This window comes from Perognathus longimembris, chromosome 4, assembly GCF_023159225.1.
Source record: "Perognathus longimembris pacificus isolate PPM17 chromosome 4, ASM2315922v1, whole genome shotgun sequence".
NCBI classification, from domain to species: domain Eukaryota; kingdom Metazoa; phylum Chordata; class Mammalia; order Rodentia; family Heteromyidae; genus Perognathus; species Perognathus longimembris.
The window spans coordinates 63,971,198-63,989,247 of NC_063164.1; the positions used below are offsets into that span (position 1 = coordinate 63,971,198).

The following is an 18,050-nucleotide window of genomic DNA, read 5'->3' on the forward strand; positions in this document are numbered from 1 at the left end:
TGTAAAGATTGTAAATGAAGTTCAATAAAATCCAGTCTAATTAAGTACAACAGTAGTAGCCTAAGCACAGTACTTTTGTATTTCCTGTAGATGTATTTTGCATAATTATATTCTCATACTACACATAAGAATTTAGATTTTAGCTTTGGTTCTGCTTTTAGAAAATATGGAAATGATATCAGAACCCAAATGGAAACCCAGTGAGTTTTTAAGATCAGGAACAGGAAACTGCTACATAAGACATGGTTTACTATAATAGAAACAAAATGGAAAGGACAAGCAGAAGGTTACAGGAGAAAAGACTTCTACCTTCTCACCTCTACTACCTAGAAATTTAGTGATGTCTATAATTTACTACAATAATTGTTGAAATCCATCAGACAGCAGAAGAATCATGCTCTCTTATTCCAAGTTCACAGTAAACATCCCTGTTCTTGTATAGAGACACTGTGTACTTTATGATTGCTTCATTTTAAATACAATAGTTCTCAGGAATGTGTAGCAGTTGCTATTGAAAACAAGATAAATGTTTACTCCTTTACCTTGATTTCCTATTCTGGTATGATATATTATGACATTCTTACATTTATGTACCATAAATTCTGAACAAGTGTTAAAATTATCATTAGAAAACAATAGGCCACAGATTGTTGAACTTTTGTAGATCAACATCATTTTTAATGAGTCTCTATTGAGCTTAAGAATGTACATGTTATCTCCCTGAGGTAGAATGTATAAGGAAATGATGTGGGAGCCTTTTGAGGACTAGATCAAATCTCCTTTACCCATAGTAGGGTTGGTCCTAGCCCACCTGGTGAGTATCACTTTGAAAGAGCCCAGGCTTACTCTCCTTTCTGGGTTTCCATATGTGCTAGTTGTATACTGCTTATGAGAATCCTGGAGCATGGTTAAGGATACAGATTTAAGAATTATGCACACCTGAATTCATGCTCTCTCAGTTCTTGCCTTATTGGGTCTGAATTTTAAATAAAATAATACATATAAAGTGCTTAGTAATGGTTTGGTAACAGTAGAAGATCAGCAATTGATAGTATTAGCATAAAGGTCATGGGGCTTGAGAAAGGGCAATATGATCTTTATGTCTCAAGAAATGTTGATGTTCACTCTGTTACTGGCTTCCTAATGGGAAATAGAAAAAAAAAGAAAGTAGAAAGAGGATGAAGAGGAGGGGGAGTATGAAAAGGAGAAAGAGCAGGATAAGGAGGAACAGAAGAAAAAGGAAGAAGAAAGGGAGAAAAGAAAGACATCTGACTTTAATATTTCTTTCTGTAACATTGGGCTTCTGTTTTTTTCTAACTCTGTATCCCCAAATGTATACCTATTGGAGATATGTGCATATGGGGAACACATAAAGCTACATGTTTCCCTGCATTGTACATCATTTGATCACTGATGATGGTGGGTAAATTCTTATTGCTTAGTAAGGATTGTTAGAATATGTATCTGTTACTTCAGGTTTCTGCATCTCCTGAATTACACCATCTCCCATCTGTAGAAGAATACATACTGCAGTGACAGCTTTGTCAAGCTTTGTCTTTCAGGTGGAAAATATATCACATCTTTCCAAGGCCCTTTAAAATATGGGGAATCCAAGTGCCTTAAAGATTGAGTAGAACTCCCTTAGAGTTTAAATGACCCTCATTTCTGGATATTATTTGTGTACTATTAACTTGTTATTAACTCAGGGATTAACAAATAAGTATAAAGTGAATACCAGGCTTTAATTTCTGTACAATGAAACAGTGGCTACAGTGTTTATGATTTGGGATCAGATATTTAAAAGACTTAACTCAAAGCACTATTTTTGACTTTAAATGTAATTACGCCTCACAACTTAAAGGAATTAATAAAAAGTATGTTTGTTTGGGGTTCCCAGGATAGTGTATCTAGCAATTATTCAGTACATTGATAAAATCAGAAGGAAAAGTAAACAAACAACCAAACCAACAGACACCATCATCAAACTACTTGTCCCAAGTTGGAGCAAGAGGGAAAAGATGCCTTTTTCTAATTTAGTTAGGTAATTGAACTGGTGAGAATTCAGGGCAGTCATAGCAGAGCATGCTCAAGAATGAAAGTAATTGAATCAACTAGAGTACTTTTAAATGAATGCAAGGCAGATTGCCATTATTTGCAGAACTCGGATTTTAAATAATCATTGTTGGCTTATCTCCCGCACTGGCATGTACTGCCATACTCTCTTGCAATGGAAGTTTTATAGCTTAGCACACCCACGTGCAGATTTCTCTCTTTGCTCTTGGTCCCCATTGTTTTCTCCCATTGGAAAAAGAAGAAACATAATTTTCTTAATAAATATGAAATGGTGCCATCAGGTGGTCTCTTGAGCTTGAAACAGAAAATCTTGAGCCACTTTTCTATCTCATGCCAGATGTTTTCTTATGAATGGAAATGGCTGCAGATTGTTTGGTAGAATTGAAAAATTGGTACCCTTTTTTTCAATTTATCATCAGGAAAGCCTTTCCAAATTGTCCTTTGCTCTTACCTATTATTCCACTTAATGATAATTGACAAAAATTTTATGTTTGATAAATGCATTTTGAGTGTTTTGAATAGTAACTGTTTATCTCCTTTCATTTTATAGACACACAGGCTCCAGAAGCAGAATATTTGCTCCTCAGAAATGTTTACAATCATCTGCAAAGTACAAGAGGACAGTCCAGCTCACTACGCAGGCCTGCAAGCTGGTAACATAACTTTGCTCTTGTTAGCAGCTATTTAAATAGCGAAAGAAAACTCTTTGACAGTGAAGGCCAGGATGTGATTGTTGATTTGAATTTTCTTCAATAATGCTTTGGCTGAGAACTCATTTGTTTTGTCTCTTTTGCATGTCAGAAAGGATTATTTAACAAGCCAGTGTAATACTCCTTTCTCTCTGCATCTCCCAGGTGATGTCCTTGCAGGTATCAATGGCGTGAGCACAGAAGGCTTTACCCACAAACAAGTGGTTGACCTGATCAGATCGTCAGGGAACCTGCTAACGTAAATATCCATTTAGTTCCCAATCCTCCCATTTAGTGGTACTAAAATGATGTTATGTCCCTCACAATGCCTGTTCAGTGAGTAAGTAGGCTTTTTGTTCATGGCTTTTAGTCTGCAGCTTTCCGATTGAGGACATATAATTTTTTTTGTCAGCTCCTTTTGTGTTTCAAGGTTTTCTTAGTCTTGAACATGTTGTTAGCATCTGTAGTAGCGGCTATCCATAGTCAAAGGTCATTGTGAGAGGGATAGACTTTATAAATGTATTTTTATTGTCAAATTCAATTAACTGGTGCATTCAATTTCTTTGGATTGAAAGAAACTGGTTCAGTTTCCATAGATGATATAATGTTGTGGTTACAGCAAATAAAAAGAGAATTGAATTTTTTCCTGTTATGCTGCAAGCCACTCTTTTTCTTTCTCTCTTCTGCTTTTCCATTTGGGAGAAAGAACAACAGTATTTAATTCTCTCCCTAAGACATACATATTTAGCTATACCAATCCTCTAAATAAAATATTGTTTTTTTTTCCCAATTTGAGATATTACTCACTCTTCCAGAATGACAGAAACAGTCTCAATGACTTGGGAGAAAGAAGTAGGAAGATGGTGGTCTCCACAAAACCAGAAAACAATCTGAAAAAGGATTTAAAAACAAAAGGATTGGGACATGGCTCAAGTGATACAGCACTTTCCTATCAAGCATAAAGCCTTGAGTTCAAACATCAGAATCACAAAAGCAACAAATGAGAAAAGCAAGAAACAAAATGCACTATCCCCATGAGAGTCAGATTTGTCTAAACAGGAAAAACAGCCACGATTTTAATTGGTGTTATACTGGGACCTTAGAGGATGGAAAGAAATCCCTGAGGTTTGAAGATGACTTAGGTCATCCAAGTAGGTTGATTTTTAGAGTTGGATTTGACACCTGCTGAGGTCAGGATCTTTCCTTTTCAAAAACTTATTAATATTATACTTACTTTGGAGACACTGGTATTAGCACCTTTACAGATCCATAATAGGCAAAGACAAAGCCTTGGATGGCTAAAGAAAGCTAAGTAAAAGAGGGCAATGGAGGAGAACATGGAGTAAGAAGGCTGCTGCTTTATGATGGCTGTGTAAAGAGGTCTTCTCTGAAGGAGTGAGACTGAAGGTGAAAGTCAAAAGAGAGAAGGGATCTCAACTCCTAGCAAGAGGATTTTAGGTGAAGACCTGAGAAAATAGTCTTGACATAGCCAGAATCAGAAAGGGATCCAGTAGAATTAAGGACTGATGGATTACATGAGTATAATAAAATGCAAAGACAGAGCATTGGCCAGGGAGAAGATCAGAAGTATCATCTGCCATGTCAATGTGTCCAGGTTTTATTTTGATTGAGGTGGGCCCCAGATTATCCAACTCATTCTCATGACTATCTTCTAGGTTTGGTTTTATTTCTATGGGTAGATGAAGTGCACAAGGCTTAAAGATGCCTTAATTAAGACCACCCAAATAGTAAGAGTTAGGGCTGGATTTGACTACCTTCTATGAGGTGAAGATATATTGCTTTTTACTAAAGCTGCTCATTGTAAGCTGCCAAAAAAGAAAGAGAGAAAGAAAGAAAGAATCTGTTGGATGTTCTTCAGTGGTACTTCAAAGATAGTGTGTGTGTGTGTGTGTGTGTGTGTGTGTGTGTGTGTGTGTATGGTTTTGAAAAAGGACTTTTGGTAACACTAGATTGAATGCTTCTCTATGAATGCTGTGATTTCTGGATAAAGAACAAGAATACTTTTGTTTAAAAGAAATCTGAATCTAGAAGTAGGAACCATATAGATTCCAAGAAAAAAAAATTGTGCCCAGAGCCAGAAAAGTATGTTCCACATAAGAAAAGTGGGAAGACAGCAAGCAAGTAGCTAAGGGTTGGAAGATAGACGTAATTATTGGAAGTCCTGAGATAAGGAAATTGTGAGACAATATGTACAAACACTGAAGGGAATGCCCCATCTATGCCTGCAGTGTGGTTCATACATGTCTACAGCTTAGTTATCAGAAACATTTACTGGTATTTTTCAGAGAAAAATCATTAATTGTCTGATTCTTAAGAGAAATTTGCTAGTGTACCCAGATTTAATAGTTAAAGTAAGGGTCTTTAACTTGAGTGTACAAAGCATCAAATCAGTCAGAACTAGCCTTCTGCTTTTAGAAAAACATGTAGTTTATAAAGAAAAGAACACCTTAATTCTAGGGTTAAATTTGTTAACCACAGGTCCTGAGATGCAAGTGTCTCGTACTAAGGTTATTATCTTACATTCCTTCTGATTCTCTTTGTTCTTGTTCCAAAATTATAAATCAATTTTTATAGGTAAAGGCTTTCAGAATCCTAGGGAGGAGATTATGACTCTTTCTTTGTTTCAAGAAATAGCATGTTGATTCCATTGTTGTGAGAATTTGGGGTGCCTATTGTTTTTGTTGTTGCATAATATGATGTTGAAGAGTCTGGCACAAAATAGATGTCCAATAAGCATTCATTTGGAGAAGTGATATGATTCTGCTTGTCTCCACAAAGGTGGATCCAGTAGATAGCAGCCATTTTTATCATACAGTAGAATGTATAAAATGAACTCTATGTTACACATTAGCCAAGTTCCTCTCTTTCACTCTTTCAAGGGGAATTTCTCCCCCATTTTCTTTCCTACAATGGTCATATTTGCGTAGGTCCAGATACCTTAAGTACCATGAGAAGTGTGACATTTATGTTGTGTTTTCAGTATAGTGTGTGCTACAAGTGTAATGCTCTAGTGTAGTACTATAAGGATGGTACTTATTTAAATGAATCACTTGTGCTGTTTACTCTGTCTCCCTTTCCCCCCTTAAAACAGGATAGAGACTCTTAATGGAACAATGATTCACAGAAGAGCAGAGCTTGAAGCAAAGCTGCAAGTTTTAAAGGTAATTTGATTTAATGCAATGAGCCACATTTTTCATCCTTGAATGCGTGAGTGGTAAAATAAAGATGTATTGGAGGAATTAGTTAGCCCTTGAGATGAAATGTCATGATGAATCTAAAGTGTTGAGATATCAAGAGTCACACAATTACCTTGGCAGGGATATGAAATTCAGTAAACACATAAATCACTTCCTTCCTTCTTCAGAAGTTTTCTGAGGCTCGGAAAAACAAGAGGAAGGCAACATCACTTGAATTCTTCATTGACACACCTGTGATCTTTCTTGATTTAAATTTTGTTTGGGGGAATAAAATAAAGAGTAAGAGCTGGCGTTTTCATCATCTTCCAAGTGTTGCATGAGTGGGATGAAGAGTGGAGACTTGTATTTGCTTAGTAGTGTCCTCCGTTGTGTCCTTTCCTTTTGTTTTATTCTTACAATTGGCATTATCTTGCACCAATCCTGTGGCTACCCTTGAATCTGCTTTCATTGACAAAGAGTATACATCCTGAAAAGGAAAAAAACATTACTAAGAGACAGTCTACAATGCAGAATATTCAGTGACAATTCCCATGGTTGGTTGCTTGAGAGTCTTAAAAGTCTATTTTATAGTTGGTACAGGTCTTCCCAGCCATGAAGTCCAGGCCTTAACTTGTGCATCTAGGTCATAGCCCTGTAGATACCTCTGGGCCTTGCTGACTTCTTCCTTCTGCATGACAATAAGCAGAGCAGAGATGGAATGACTTAATATAGGTTGTCATTTGTTTCAGAAAAGCTACCATTAGTGTTTTTCATGAAGTGAGCACTTAATTATTAAGCCTGAGAAATTAGATTCACTAGGTTTGTGTTTTATCCATCTCTTCCTCCATGTGCAATTCATTGAAAAGCTGAGTTGGTCTTCTTCATTGCCTTGATTTTTGAGACTGTTAGCATTTGCTTATCCCCATTTAAATCTATTTTTTAAAAATATCTTTAAAAAGCACTGCCTTTACTCAGATTTTGATGTCAAATAAGTTGAATTTACAAAACAAAATGAGACCAATTAAAATCTTTATGATTTTTAGTTTTCATTTTGAACATAAAAGCTAATGTTTTCAATCAGTTCATTCATACAATTCTAAACATTTTGTAACTTTATCACAAACTTTCACATTCTTTATGTTTATTCTTTTTGATACTATTTACTGCTATTAGTTTCATATGATTTTTAAAACTTACTAGTCATGTGGAACTCCTTTTGTTTTAATAACACTTTTATGATTTCTTTAAATTTTTTACATGGAAAACTTTCTAGCTATACATATAAAAATTTTGTCCTTTTATTTCAATTATCCAATTAATTCATTTTTCTTCTCTTATAGCATTGGCTACAATTCTCAGTTAACCGTAAATAGTGGTAGTCTTATTCTTGAGCTTGAAAGGAATGATTTTTATATTTTGTTAATTACATTTTCATAAGGAGTAAAATGTATTTTGTATTATATTTAAAATATATATTGCTAGCTTTTAAAACTACTGATATAAATTTATTTTTGCAAAAGGGAGGTAGTCTTGGTTAACATCATTAAAATATTTAAGTAACTCTTTCATCATTTTGTGAAAAAAAGAAAGTATAATAAACCAGTGATTTTATCTAAAATAGATTAATTTTATTTGTACAAAACATTATTTAAAGATCTATATTAACTTCTACTTTTTCAGCTCTTTTCCTAAAGATTTGTTTTTATTAATTTATTCATATGTACTTACATATAATTAGTAATTTTCTTACAATGTACACATCTTTTAATACCTTTATGCTCTTGCAGAACATCATAAAAACTTAACATTTGTTAAATGTTCTTTTACAAATCAATGTTCTCTTTCAGCTTGAGACTTTGGAGAATTTTACCAATTTTTAAAAAATATTAGAATATGGGATTTTATTCTAAATAACACATAATGAACAAATATATTAGTGTTGAATTGATGTATTTTCTGGTGCTTCTTACATTAAACACCTTAACTCTAGATATATATTTTTGCCTTCTTCCAGTTTTTCCTACAGTGATGATAAGTAGGTTCTGAAAAATAAAACTATGTTTCTTTCGGCTATAACTTTCTTTCTTTCTTTTTTTTTTTTTTTTTTTTTGCCAGTCCTGGGGCTTGGACTCAGGGCCTGAGAACTGTCCCTGGCTTCTTTTTACTCAAGGCTAGCACTCTGCCACTTGAGCCACAGCGCCACTTCTGGCCATTTTCTGTATATGTGGTGCTGGGGAATCGAACCCAGGGCCTCATGTATATGAGGCAGGCACTCTTGCCACTAGGCCATATCCCCAGCCCAGTCTTTCGGCTATAACTGAATTCTTTTTTTTTTTTTTTAATTTTTGGCCAGTCCTGGGCCTTGAACTCAGGGCCTGAGCACTGTCCCTGGCTTCCTTTTGCTCAAGGCTAGCACTCTGCCACTTGAGCCACAGAGCCACTTCTGGCCGTTTTCTGTATATGTGGTGCTGGGGAATTGAACCCAGGGCCTCATGTATACGAGGCAAGCTCTCTTGCCACTAGGCCATATCCCCAGCCCTATAACTGAATTCTTAACAATAATATTTTGCCTGAAAGCTTGCAATGTATTATACTTTTGATGTATTTTGTAATTAGAGAGCTTCTGATTTTTGGTATTTTATAATTAATCTGAATTTTCTATATTTTCTTTTAAAAATATTGCTTTTCACGTAAGTCCTTTTTTAAACTGAATTCAGTTTTGTACATTTTGACAAGTATAGGGAAAATTGATTTTTTTTCCTCTGACCTCTCTCTCAGTTTTCTAAATATTTCTTTTAGTACCTTCCTAATTAAACTACAGTGAAATTTGTTCCTCTCTCTTTCCTTTCTCTCTAGATCTCTCACTTTCTCCACATATATAATATAATATAAATATAATTATAGTATAGTTATAACATATAGTATATATTATATAATGTATTATGTGTGTATTATATATTCCATATATGTATAGACCATATATGTTTGCATTATGCATTGTTATATGTATTATATATAAAATTTATAATTGATGTAATGCACACATATATATTGGTATGTTAGCCAGGTGAGCTCAGGGCCTCATACTTGCTCTGCTTGCTTGCTATACCTAAAGCTTGGTTTGGCTAGTTTGCAGGTGAAGTCTGATGGACTTTTCTGTCTGGGCTAGCCTCCAATCATAGTTCTTTGGATCTAACCTCCTTAAGTAGCTAAGATTATAGACACGATATCCCCCTATTGCCAAGCAGAACCTCTATTTTTAAAAGAACTTCTTTTAGAAAAAAACTGATATAGGATATTCTTACTGCGGTGAGATGGAATCTCAATATTGTTTTGATTTGCATTTCTTTTATGGCAAATGATGTAGAGCACTTTTCATATGTCTCTTGGCCATTCTCATTTCCTCATCAGAGAAGTCTCTTTTTAAGTCTTTAGCCCACTTGTTGAAGGGTCTGTTCATTCTTTGTGGTTTTGTTTTGGAAGAATTTAATTTTTTTAGTTCTGTGTATATTTTAGATATGAGATCTTTGTCCGTTGTATGGCTGGTAAAGATCTTTTCCAAATCTGTGGGCTTTCTGCTTATCTTGTGAGCTATGTCCTTTGCCCTGCAGAAGCTCTGCAGTTTGATGCAGTCCCATTTGTCCATCCTTTCCTTGAATTGTAGCATTTCTGGGTCTTTGTTAAGGAAGTTCCATCCTGTGCCAAGGAGCCCAAGTGTTTCTCCTATTCCTTCTTTCAGTGTTTTCAGGGTATCGGTTTTAATTTCGAGGCCTTTTATCCATTTGGAATTGATTTTGGTACAGAGTGATATATAAGCATCTAGTTTTAGTTTGTTGCAGGTGTTGAAACAGTTTTTCCAGCACCATTTGTTAAAGAGGCTATCTTTCTTCCATCCTATAAATGTTGGAGGGGCTGTGTCCAAAAGGGAACCCTACTTCATTGTTGGTGGGAATGTAAACTGGTTCAGCCACGCTGGCAAGCACTATGGAGATTCCTCAGAAGGCTAAGCATAGAGCTCCCCTATAACCCAGCAACCCCACTTTTGGGTATCTACCCAAAAGACCACAAACAAGAACACACTAAAGCCACCAGCACAACAATGTTCATTGCAGTACAATTTGTCATAGCTAAAATATGGAACCAACCCAGATGCCCCTCAGTAGATGAATGGATTAGGAAAATGTGAAACATATACACAATGGAATTTTATGCCTTTATCAGAAAGAATGACATTGCCCCATTCATAAGGAAATGGAAGGACTTGGAAAAAATTATAGTGAAAAATTAAGTGAAGTGAGCCAGACCCAAAGAAACACGGACTCTATGGTCTCCCTCACAAGGAATAATTAGCACAGGTTTAGGCTAGCCACAGAAGAGGATCACAAGAGCCTAATAGCTATCCCCCTATGAATGCATAAGATGATGCTAAATGAAATGAACTCCATGTTATGGAAACGACTGTTATATCACTGTTGTAATTACTTTCAACATGCCATGTGAAACCGTAGCTTCTATTGTTGATGATCCTCTTGTATCCCCATCCTGTAGTTGTACCCACATTATCACTGTCTTATCTGAGTACATTGGAAATTGAATATACTGGTATTAGAACTAGGTAAGTGAAAGGGAATACCAAAATCGAGAGACAGAGGGTGAAAAGACAAATGACTACAAAAGCAATACTTGCAAAACTGTTTGGTGTAAACCAACTGAACAATTCATGGGGGGAAAGGGAAAGGGGGAAGGGGGAGGGGGAGGGGGGAATGAGGGAGGAGGTAACAAACAGAACAAGAAATGTATCCAATGCCTAACATATGAAACTGTAACATCTCTGTACAGCACTTTGACAATAAATAAGAAAAAAAAAACCCTGAAATTCTTGTATATACAGATTTGCTTACATGCTGCCTAGCACAATCCATCGGCTAATCTTGATTTATTTTGTGCAAAGAATCTATTTTTGGTCTCTTTTGGTCTTTGACTAGCCATATAAATTTTAGAATCAAATTGTTCAGAGATTTGATTGATGTCATAGTATATAGAGAAATCAGTTCAAGGAGAATAGGTACTTCGATGGCATTTCATTTTTCTATTGATGGATTTCTATTGATGGATCTTACCATTTTAACTTGTTTTCAGTATCTTTAAATGAAATCTGTTAACCTTATGCATAGACTTCATATGTAACTTTTGTTAGCTTAGGTTTTTGTACCTTATGATGTATTTTTATTTTTATTTATTTATTTATTTTGGCCAGTCCTGGGACTTGGACTCAGGGCCTGAGCACTGTCCCTGGCTTCTTTTTGCTCAAGGCTAGCACTCTGCCACTTGAGCCACAGCGCCACTTCTGGCCATTTCTGTATATGTGGTGCTGGGGAATTGAACCCAGGGCCTCATGTATATGAGGCAAGCACTCTTGCCACTAGGCCATATCCCCAGCCCACCTTATGATTTTTAGTTACAAGTTTTTAATAAAATAAAATATTATGTTTGCTGTTTGTTTGTTTGCCAGTCCTGGGGCTTGGACTCAGGGCCTGAGCACTGTCCCTGGCTTCTTTTTGCTCAAGGCTAGCACTCTACTTCTTGAGCCACAGTGCCACTTTTGGCTTTGTCTGTTTATTTGGTGCTGAGGAATTGAACCCAGGGCTTCGTGCATGCTAGGCAAACACTCTACTGCTAAGCCACATTCACAGCCCAAAATCTTGATTACGTATAGACAGTTGGAATCATTTTTCTGTGCTATTTTTACTATGAAAATATCTTCTATTTATGTATTTTATATCTATCTACAAACTATTTTAGAATGTCTATGAGGATAATAACTTGCAAAATGATATTTAGTGTCTCATCTTTACTACATAAGAAGGAAGGGATTTATACTTATTTGCAGGATTTCATACCTCTGTAAGAGTGATTGTGTGGTCCTTGATAATTTGACACTTCAATTCTTACTTTACTACCATTGCTAGGACATGCCACGTAAAAATAATGGAAATGATAACAGCAGGTACCCCAGTTTTGTCCTTTAAAATGAATTATTCCAAAACTTTCCATGAGGAATGAGCTCTGTTATGGAGAGACATCAGGCTGAATCTCCCTTCCATACAGGATTTTCAGCTAACCTTTATGATATTATGTTATATCAAATACTTTTTCCTTCATTTGCTAAGGTAGTCTTTTCATTTGTTCTCCCTCAAAAATCTGTCAACATGGTAAAAGTTATTCAAAGATCTAATGTACAACCACTCATTTCTAGGATAAGCCAAAAGTGGTTTACCTTAAAGTATATAATACTTTCATACATATATAAGTCCAGGTTGCTATTTTTAAATTGCTTTGAACATAAATTTATTTTGTATAGACTGGTCTATAATTCTATTTTCTCAAGCTTCTTTTGCAGTTTAGTATCAAGGTTACTGGATTTACGATATGAGCTGAGAGGTCTGTTCCTCTTTTAATTCTGTGGTAGAATTCTTGAAATACCATCTGAATCATGTTGACTTGGGATTCTTTTTAAAAAGATTATTATTTGTAAGACTACTCTGGCACTCTTTTTTTTTAATAGTTTTAGTAAGTGTTTTTGTTAATACAGTTTTAAGACTTTGAATAGATGACAAGCCAGGTGCTAGTGGCTTATGCCACTAGCTCACATCCTGATATATGAGAACCTTGGTTTAAAACCTGCCTGGGCAGTAAGGACTCCTATCTCCAATTAATCACTAAAGAAGCCAGATATAGAGTTGTTGCTCAAGTGGTGGAGTGCCGTTCTTGGTAAAAGAAGCTCAGGGACAGTGCCGAGGCCATGAGTTCAAACCCAGGAACAGAACACACACACATACACACACACACACATATACACATATATATGCGTATGTATGTATGTATCTATACATAGCAAGCATTGGTAATAGAATTTTGCATCCTTTTAACCTGTCCTCATATTTACTTGTACATGTATAAGCACTTTTGTTTCTTCCCTTTTTAAATTCCTTGGTCATGTTCTCTTTTAAAATCTTTTTTTTTAGCTAACATTTGAATTTGTAGCAATCAAATTATTTTTTCTGGGTACTTTAAAGGTTTTCTTTTGTTCTTATTAATTTATAGCTTCAATTCAAAGTAATCAAGTCAAGAATCACCTCTGGATTTATATTGCTTATAGTTCTGTGTTCCTTCTGGCTTCTTCACCTTTGAAAAATGTCTGAATATGTTCTTCAACACTCCCTATTTTATCTGGAACTGTTAGACATATATACATTAGAGTCTCTTGATTTATCTCCCTTAGTAATATCTTTATTAATACTCTTGGTGTGGTATCTGTGTATAGAATGAATTGTTTATTGAACTTTTACACTTAATTTATGTTTTATTTCCAAGTATTTCTTTTTAATATCTGTCTGGTTTTATTTCATTTCATTTGTTTTATGCTTTTAATCCTGATGAACGCTGAACTTATTTCTGAGAATTACATGCATTCTGTGTGTGTGTGTGTGTGTGTGTGTGTGTGTGTGTGTGTGTGTTAAGACTTGAACTAAAGGCTTCAGTCCCTATCCCTTCCTTAGCATTTTTGCTCAACTAGAATTTTGGCATGTAAGTCATACCTCTATGTCCTGCTTTTTGCTGTTTAATTGGAGGCAAGAGTGTTATGGACTTTTCTGTCCAGCCTAGCTTCAAACCTTGATTCTCAAATCTCAGCCTCCCGAGTAGCTAGGATTGATAGGCATGAGCCATTGGTACCCAGAAGCATTTGTATTTTAATTTCTTCTTTGGACACCTTCATGTTTTCACATTTCTTAGAGAATATCTGTGGACTGATTATCAATTTATTGTTTTTGTCACTAAACATCTGTGGATGTTCTGGATTTTAGACTGCCTTCCTTCCTTCAGTGGTGGCTTCTTCTTCAGCTCTATGTGGTGGTTCAAGGATACTAAGAGTAGGTCTGGCACCTTGAAAGCCTTCCCTGGGGAGGTTGTGCACAGCTTGGCTCAGGTCACAAGGCTGTCCTGTGTGCTCTTATTTCTCTAGGTACCCCACCAGCAACATCTTCTTTCTCTGTCTCTTTTCTTATGCATAAGCTCCAGCCAGGGTTCATTTCTGGAGCAGCAAACTTGGCCCGGACCTCCGCCTCAAGTGCATTCATTTAAACCATCTACTGCCCTAAAAACAAAACTCCTAACTACCTCTTTTCATTTCTTTTAACAGATCTTGAGTTTCATTCCTGCTTACCATCTTGCATGTCTAATGTAGAAATTATTAGACTGAGCCACAAATGACTAAATCTGACATATAACCAGGTCAAACTAGCCTCCCTTCTACACAAGGTCATTGACTTTATGCATCCTCTAGACATGAGCATCCTATTATTCACAGACTGTTGGTTGGGGGATGGGAGAGGAAGAATAAAGCTCTTCTTTAGAAACAGTGCTCCCTTCTAAGAAGTTTTCAGGGATTTCCTTTCTCTACTTATGATTCAAATGTTTAAGATGAAAACGGCATACCTATTAGGTTATTCTACTTGGGTTATTTTCTAGGTAAGTAGTATTAGTAAGTAGTAGTATTTCTGCAGAAATACTTTGCTGAAATGAAAATTTATTTTCTAGGGTATAACATTTTAGAGAAATTTCAAATATCAAATGCCATATTTTCTACGAAAGAACAATAAAAGTTCTAAAGTATCAGAGAAATGCTTTGTTGTCATCTCAAGTAGATTGAAAACATCAGTAATGTATTTGGAACCAATCCATTGTGTAGCAATTGAAGGTGATTGTGTGTGTTTATTCAATTATTTTTCTTTTTACAATCGTGATTTAAGCTGCTGTGTGCCAGGCTCTGAGCTAGACCTGATATGGTAATGTGACCCAACACGTTGTATCTCATCCACATTTTAAGCCCCACTGGATGGCGAGAGTTTAACTCTATCCAGGCTCACAAATGTTATGTTAGTAACACAGGTAGAATCAGAATTCTGAGGAAAACAAGGCTATGTAGTTAAACTGCAAACTCTTCAATCACTTGAACATATATCTGCTCTTGTATTTTCTTGTTGTGAGTGATGTCATACTTGGATGACTGGATCAATTCCACAAATCAGATCCTTTAAAATCTGTACATTCACAAAAATAAATTATTTGGCAAGCTCCAACGATGTGCTTTGGATAGTATGTGCAAAAATAAAACTTCTTTTTACTTTCTATATTTAGTTTTGACTGTCAGTCTAACCTTCTGCTCCTCTATTGGACTCTTTATTTTCTTGCATAAGATAAATCTGTTTAAGAAACATGAAAGGGGGCTGGGAATATGGTCTAGTGGCAAGAGTGCTTGCCTCCTACACATGAAGCTCTCGGTTCGATTCCCCAGCACCACATATATGGAAAACGACTAGAAGGGGCGCTGTGGCTCAGGTGGCAGAGTGCTAGCCTTGAGCAGGAAGAAGCCAGGGATGGTGATCAGGCCCTGAGTCCAAGGCCCAGGACTGGCCAAAAAAAAAAGAAACATGAAAGGGGCAGGTATATATGTCAACACTTGCTAGTCCTCTAGTCTCTGGGATTTTGATTCTTACCTTCAGAGATCTATGGTTTAAAAGAATTTTGGCAAAGCTGAGCTGTGTGCACATGCTAAGCTTGCTATGGGGATCTGAAATGTCCAAGAAGGATTGGGTCGGAGATAAAAATTAGGAACCTAGGACCACTGTCTCATATGATGTCTTCTACCTGCTTTGGTATTGATATCCATTGACTCTCCCTCTCTGTGTCCTTGACTTACTGTGGTCACCTCAGGCCCATGGTAGCAGGGCCCTAACATTGCAGCAGCAAGGGAAGCAGTCAGAAAGGGTAATTAGCAGTGTTCTAAGTTTAGTCTTCAAGGAAGCATTTCAAAACAATTTTGCTCTCTTTTTTTTTGGTATAGAAGATAAATAGATATCTGGCTACAAAGGCTGTTTTAATTCCCCATGCATACAGCTTAATGATGATGGATTTGCTGAGCATTCATGAAGTTCTAGTCACTGTTATAAATATTGCATCTGATCCCTCATTTCATCCTATGAGGCTCACAGGGCTTAGATATGATCATATTCACCATGCATTAGGAGGAATCCTAGTGTATAGAGTTTTGTCTTAACAGCTAGTAAGTTCTGTTGAGCCCAAACAGTCTTGTTCTATAATACTTAACACAATTCATTGTTTCTATTATTGTTAAAAAAGAAGGCTATTGGTGCAATTAGGTGATTTCTCCAAAATCAGTATTTTGAATATGCTCTTCTAAGATAGTGAAAATGTTTACATGAACAGAAGGAGCTGGTACTATTTAAAAGGAAGGGGAGAATTTTTAATGATAAATCTCAACACCTGGAATTAGATTACTTTTTTCACTTGGGGTTTCCTACTAGTTAGAACTATATATATTTTCTTTCTCACAGCAAACCTTGAAGAAGAAATGGGTGGAGTTCAGGTCTCTACAGTTACAGGAACAGCATCTGCTTCATGGTAAGTGTGGCTTCCTGTACAGAAACCACAGCCATATTTCATCCTTTCAGTATTGCTACTTGTAAGTTGTTTCTTTTTGCCAGATCTGGGTGGGGCTTGAATTCAGGGCCTGGACTCTGTCCCTGAGCTTCTTTTGCTCAAGGCTAGCACTCTACTACTTGAGCCATAGCACCACTTCTGGCCTTTTTTGTTTATGTGGTACTGAGGAATTGAACCTAGGGCTTTATGCATGCTAGGCAAGCACTCTACCTCTAAGCCGCGTTCCCAGCCCCTACTTCTAAGTTTTTGTAAGATTATCATTACAAGAAAAACTTTGCTAGTACCAATCAAGAACATTTGTAGTATTTCTTTGGCACAACTTGTGTATTTGGAGCATACTCACCCTCTTTGCAGTGCAGACAACACACACACACACACATACACACACACACACACTTCAAAACATGCACATACATATGCATTCCCACACTTACGAGGGATGTGTAGACATTTCCAAAGAGCCCTCTAAAACATTGCCTGACTCTTCTGATACTTGAGCAAATTAATTAGATTCCTGAAAATGATCATGGATTTTGAGAAGCATAGATCTCAGAAGCGTTGAAGCCAGATGGTTACCTACTTCCTTAGGTAGCGCTTCCCTTTGTTCAAATCACATAAGTTATATTTATGTAGTGAAATCCTTTTTCCTGGTGCAATGACCAACACATTCAAGATTATTATTACAGTAAATACAGCTTTTGTCATGTGTACATTCTGAAGGAAAAGATTAAGCGCTTATTGTTTGATTTATTCCTTGCTCTTTGAATGATGGACCTGAACTTTTCTGTAGAAATAATTTAATTGCTATGAAACCACTAGCTTTCTGGGTGTGAAATATAGGTTATATCTTTAGATAACAGTTCAAATCCCTATTTGTATCCTGGACTATCTGTTAAAGGTTATGATCACTTTGCAGAAAAAGATACAATTTAAAATATTTAAAAAAATTAATATATCAAAATGTAAAATTTTTGCATAGCAATGGAGTTTCTCATGATATACACACATAAATCAGATTGAACAAACTAATATTCTCAAATGTTTATCATTTTATTAAATAAAACATTTATAGTAATTCCAACTTATTAAATTTTAAAATTCCTATTTTATTATCTTTAGGTTTACAAAGGAGTTAATATTGAGCAAATCAGTTTATGAATATACTGCATCTTAGTCCATATTCTCCCTTTAACCATTTTCCCCACCCCTTTAAAAATATATACGAAATTGTTATCTCTAACTTGTTTTATGTTTTTGATTATGCTGTTTCTTTGGCATTAACTTTGGATTAACTTGTGCATTTGAAGGGAGAGCAAGTGAAGTCACTCACTCCTTCTTTCCATATGTCTAACACATATGCATGCACACATTTGCATGAGATGTCTTGAGATCTTTGAAGAGAAGTAAGAACATTTCCTGACATTCTACTACTATGCAGTAGCATAGCAAACACTTCCTTCTCCTCTTTAACTGTGTTCACTGATCCATGTTCATTGCTCAGTACTTGCTTTCCTGCCTCTTCTTCCTTGAAATCTCTGGTGCCTGCCGTTTTACTGTTAAATTCTATGAA

At 36.0% G+C, this 18,050-nt stretch overlaps 1 protein-coding gene across 1 annotated transcript in view; it reads left to right on the forward strand.

Moving 5' to 3' along the window:
* The window catches only part of LOC125350655 (cytohesin 1 interacting protein), a 35,115-nt gene that overhangs the window by 13,570 nt on the left and 3,495 nt on the right, over positions 1 to 18,050 (forward strand). Inside the window, exons 4-7 of the mRNA XM_048345441.1 lie at positions 2,624 to 2,726; positions 2,928 to 3,021; positions 5,875 to 5,944; positions 16,375 to 16,441. Of these exons, the coding sequence (XP_048201398.1) occupies positions 2,624 to 2,726; positions 2,928 to 3,021; positions 5,875 to 5,944; positions 16,375 to 16,441 (334 nt within the window). The remainder of the gene's footprint in view (positions 1 to 2,623; positions 2,727 to 2,927; positions 3,022 to 5,874; positions 5,945 to 16,374; positions 16,442 to 18,050) is intronic.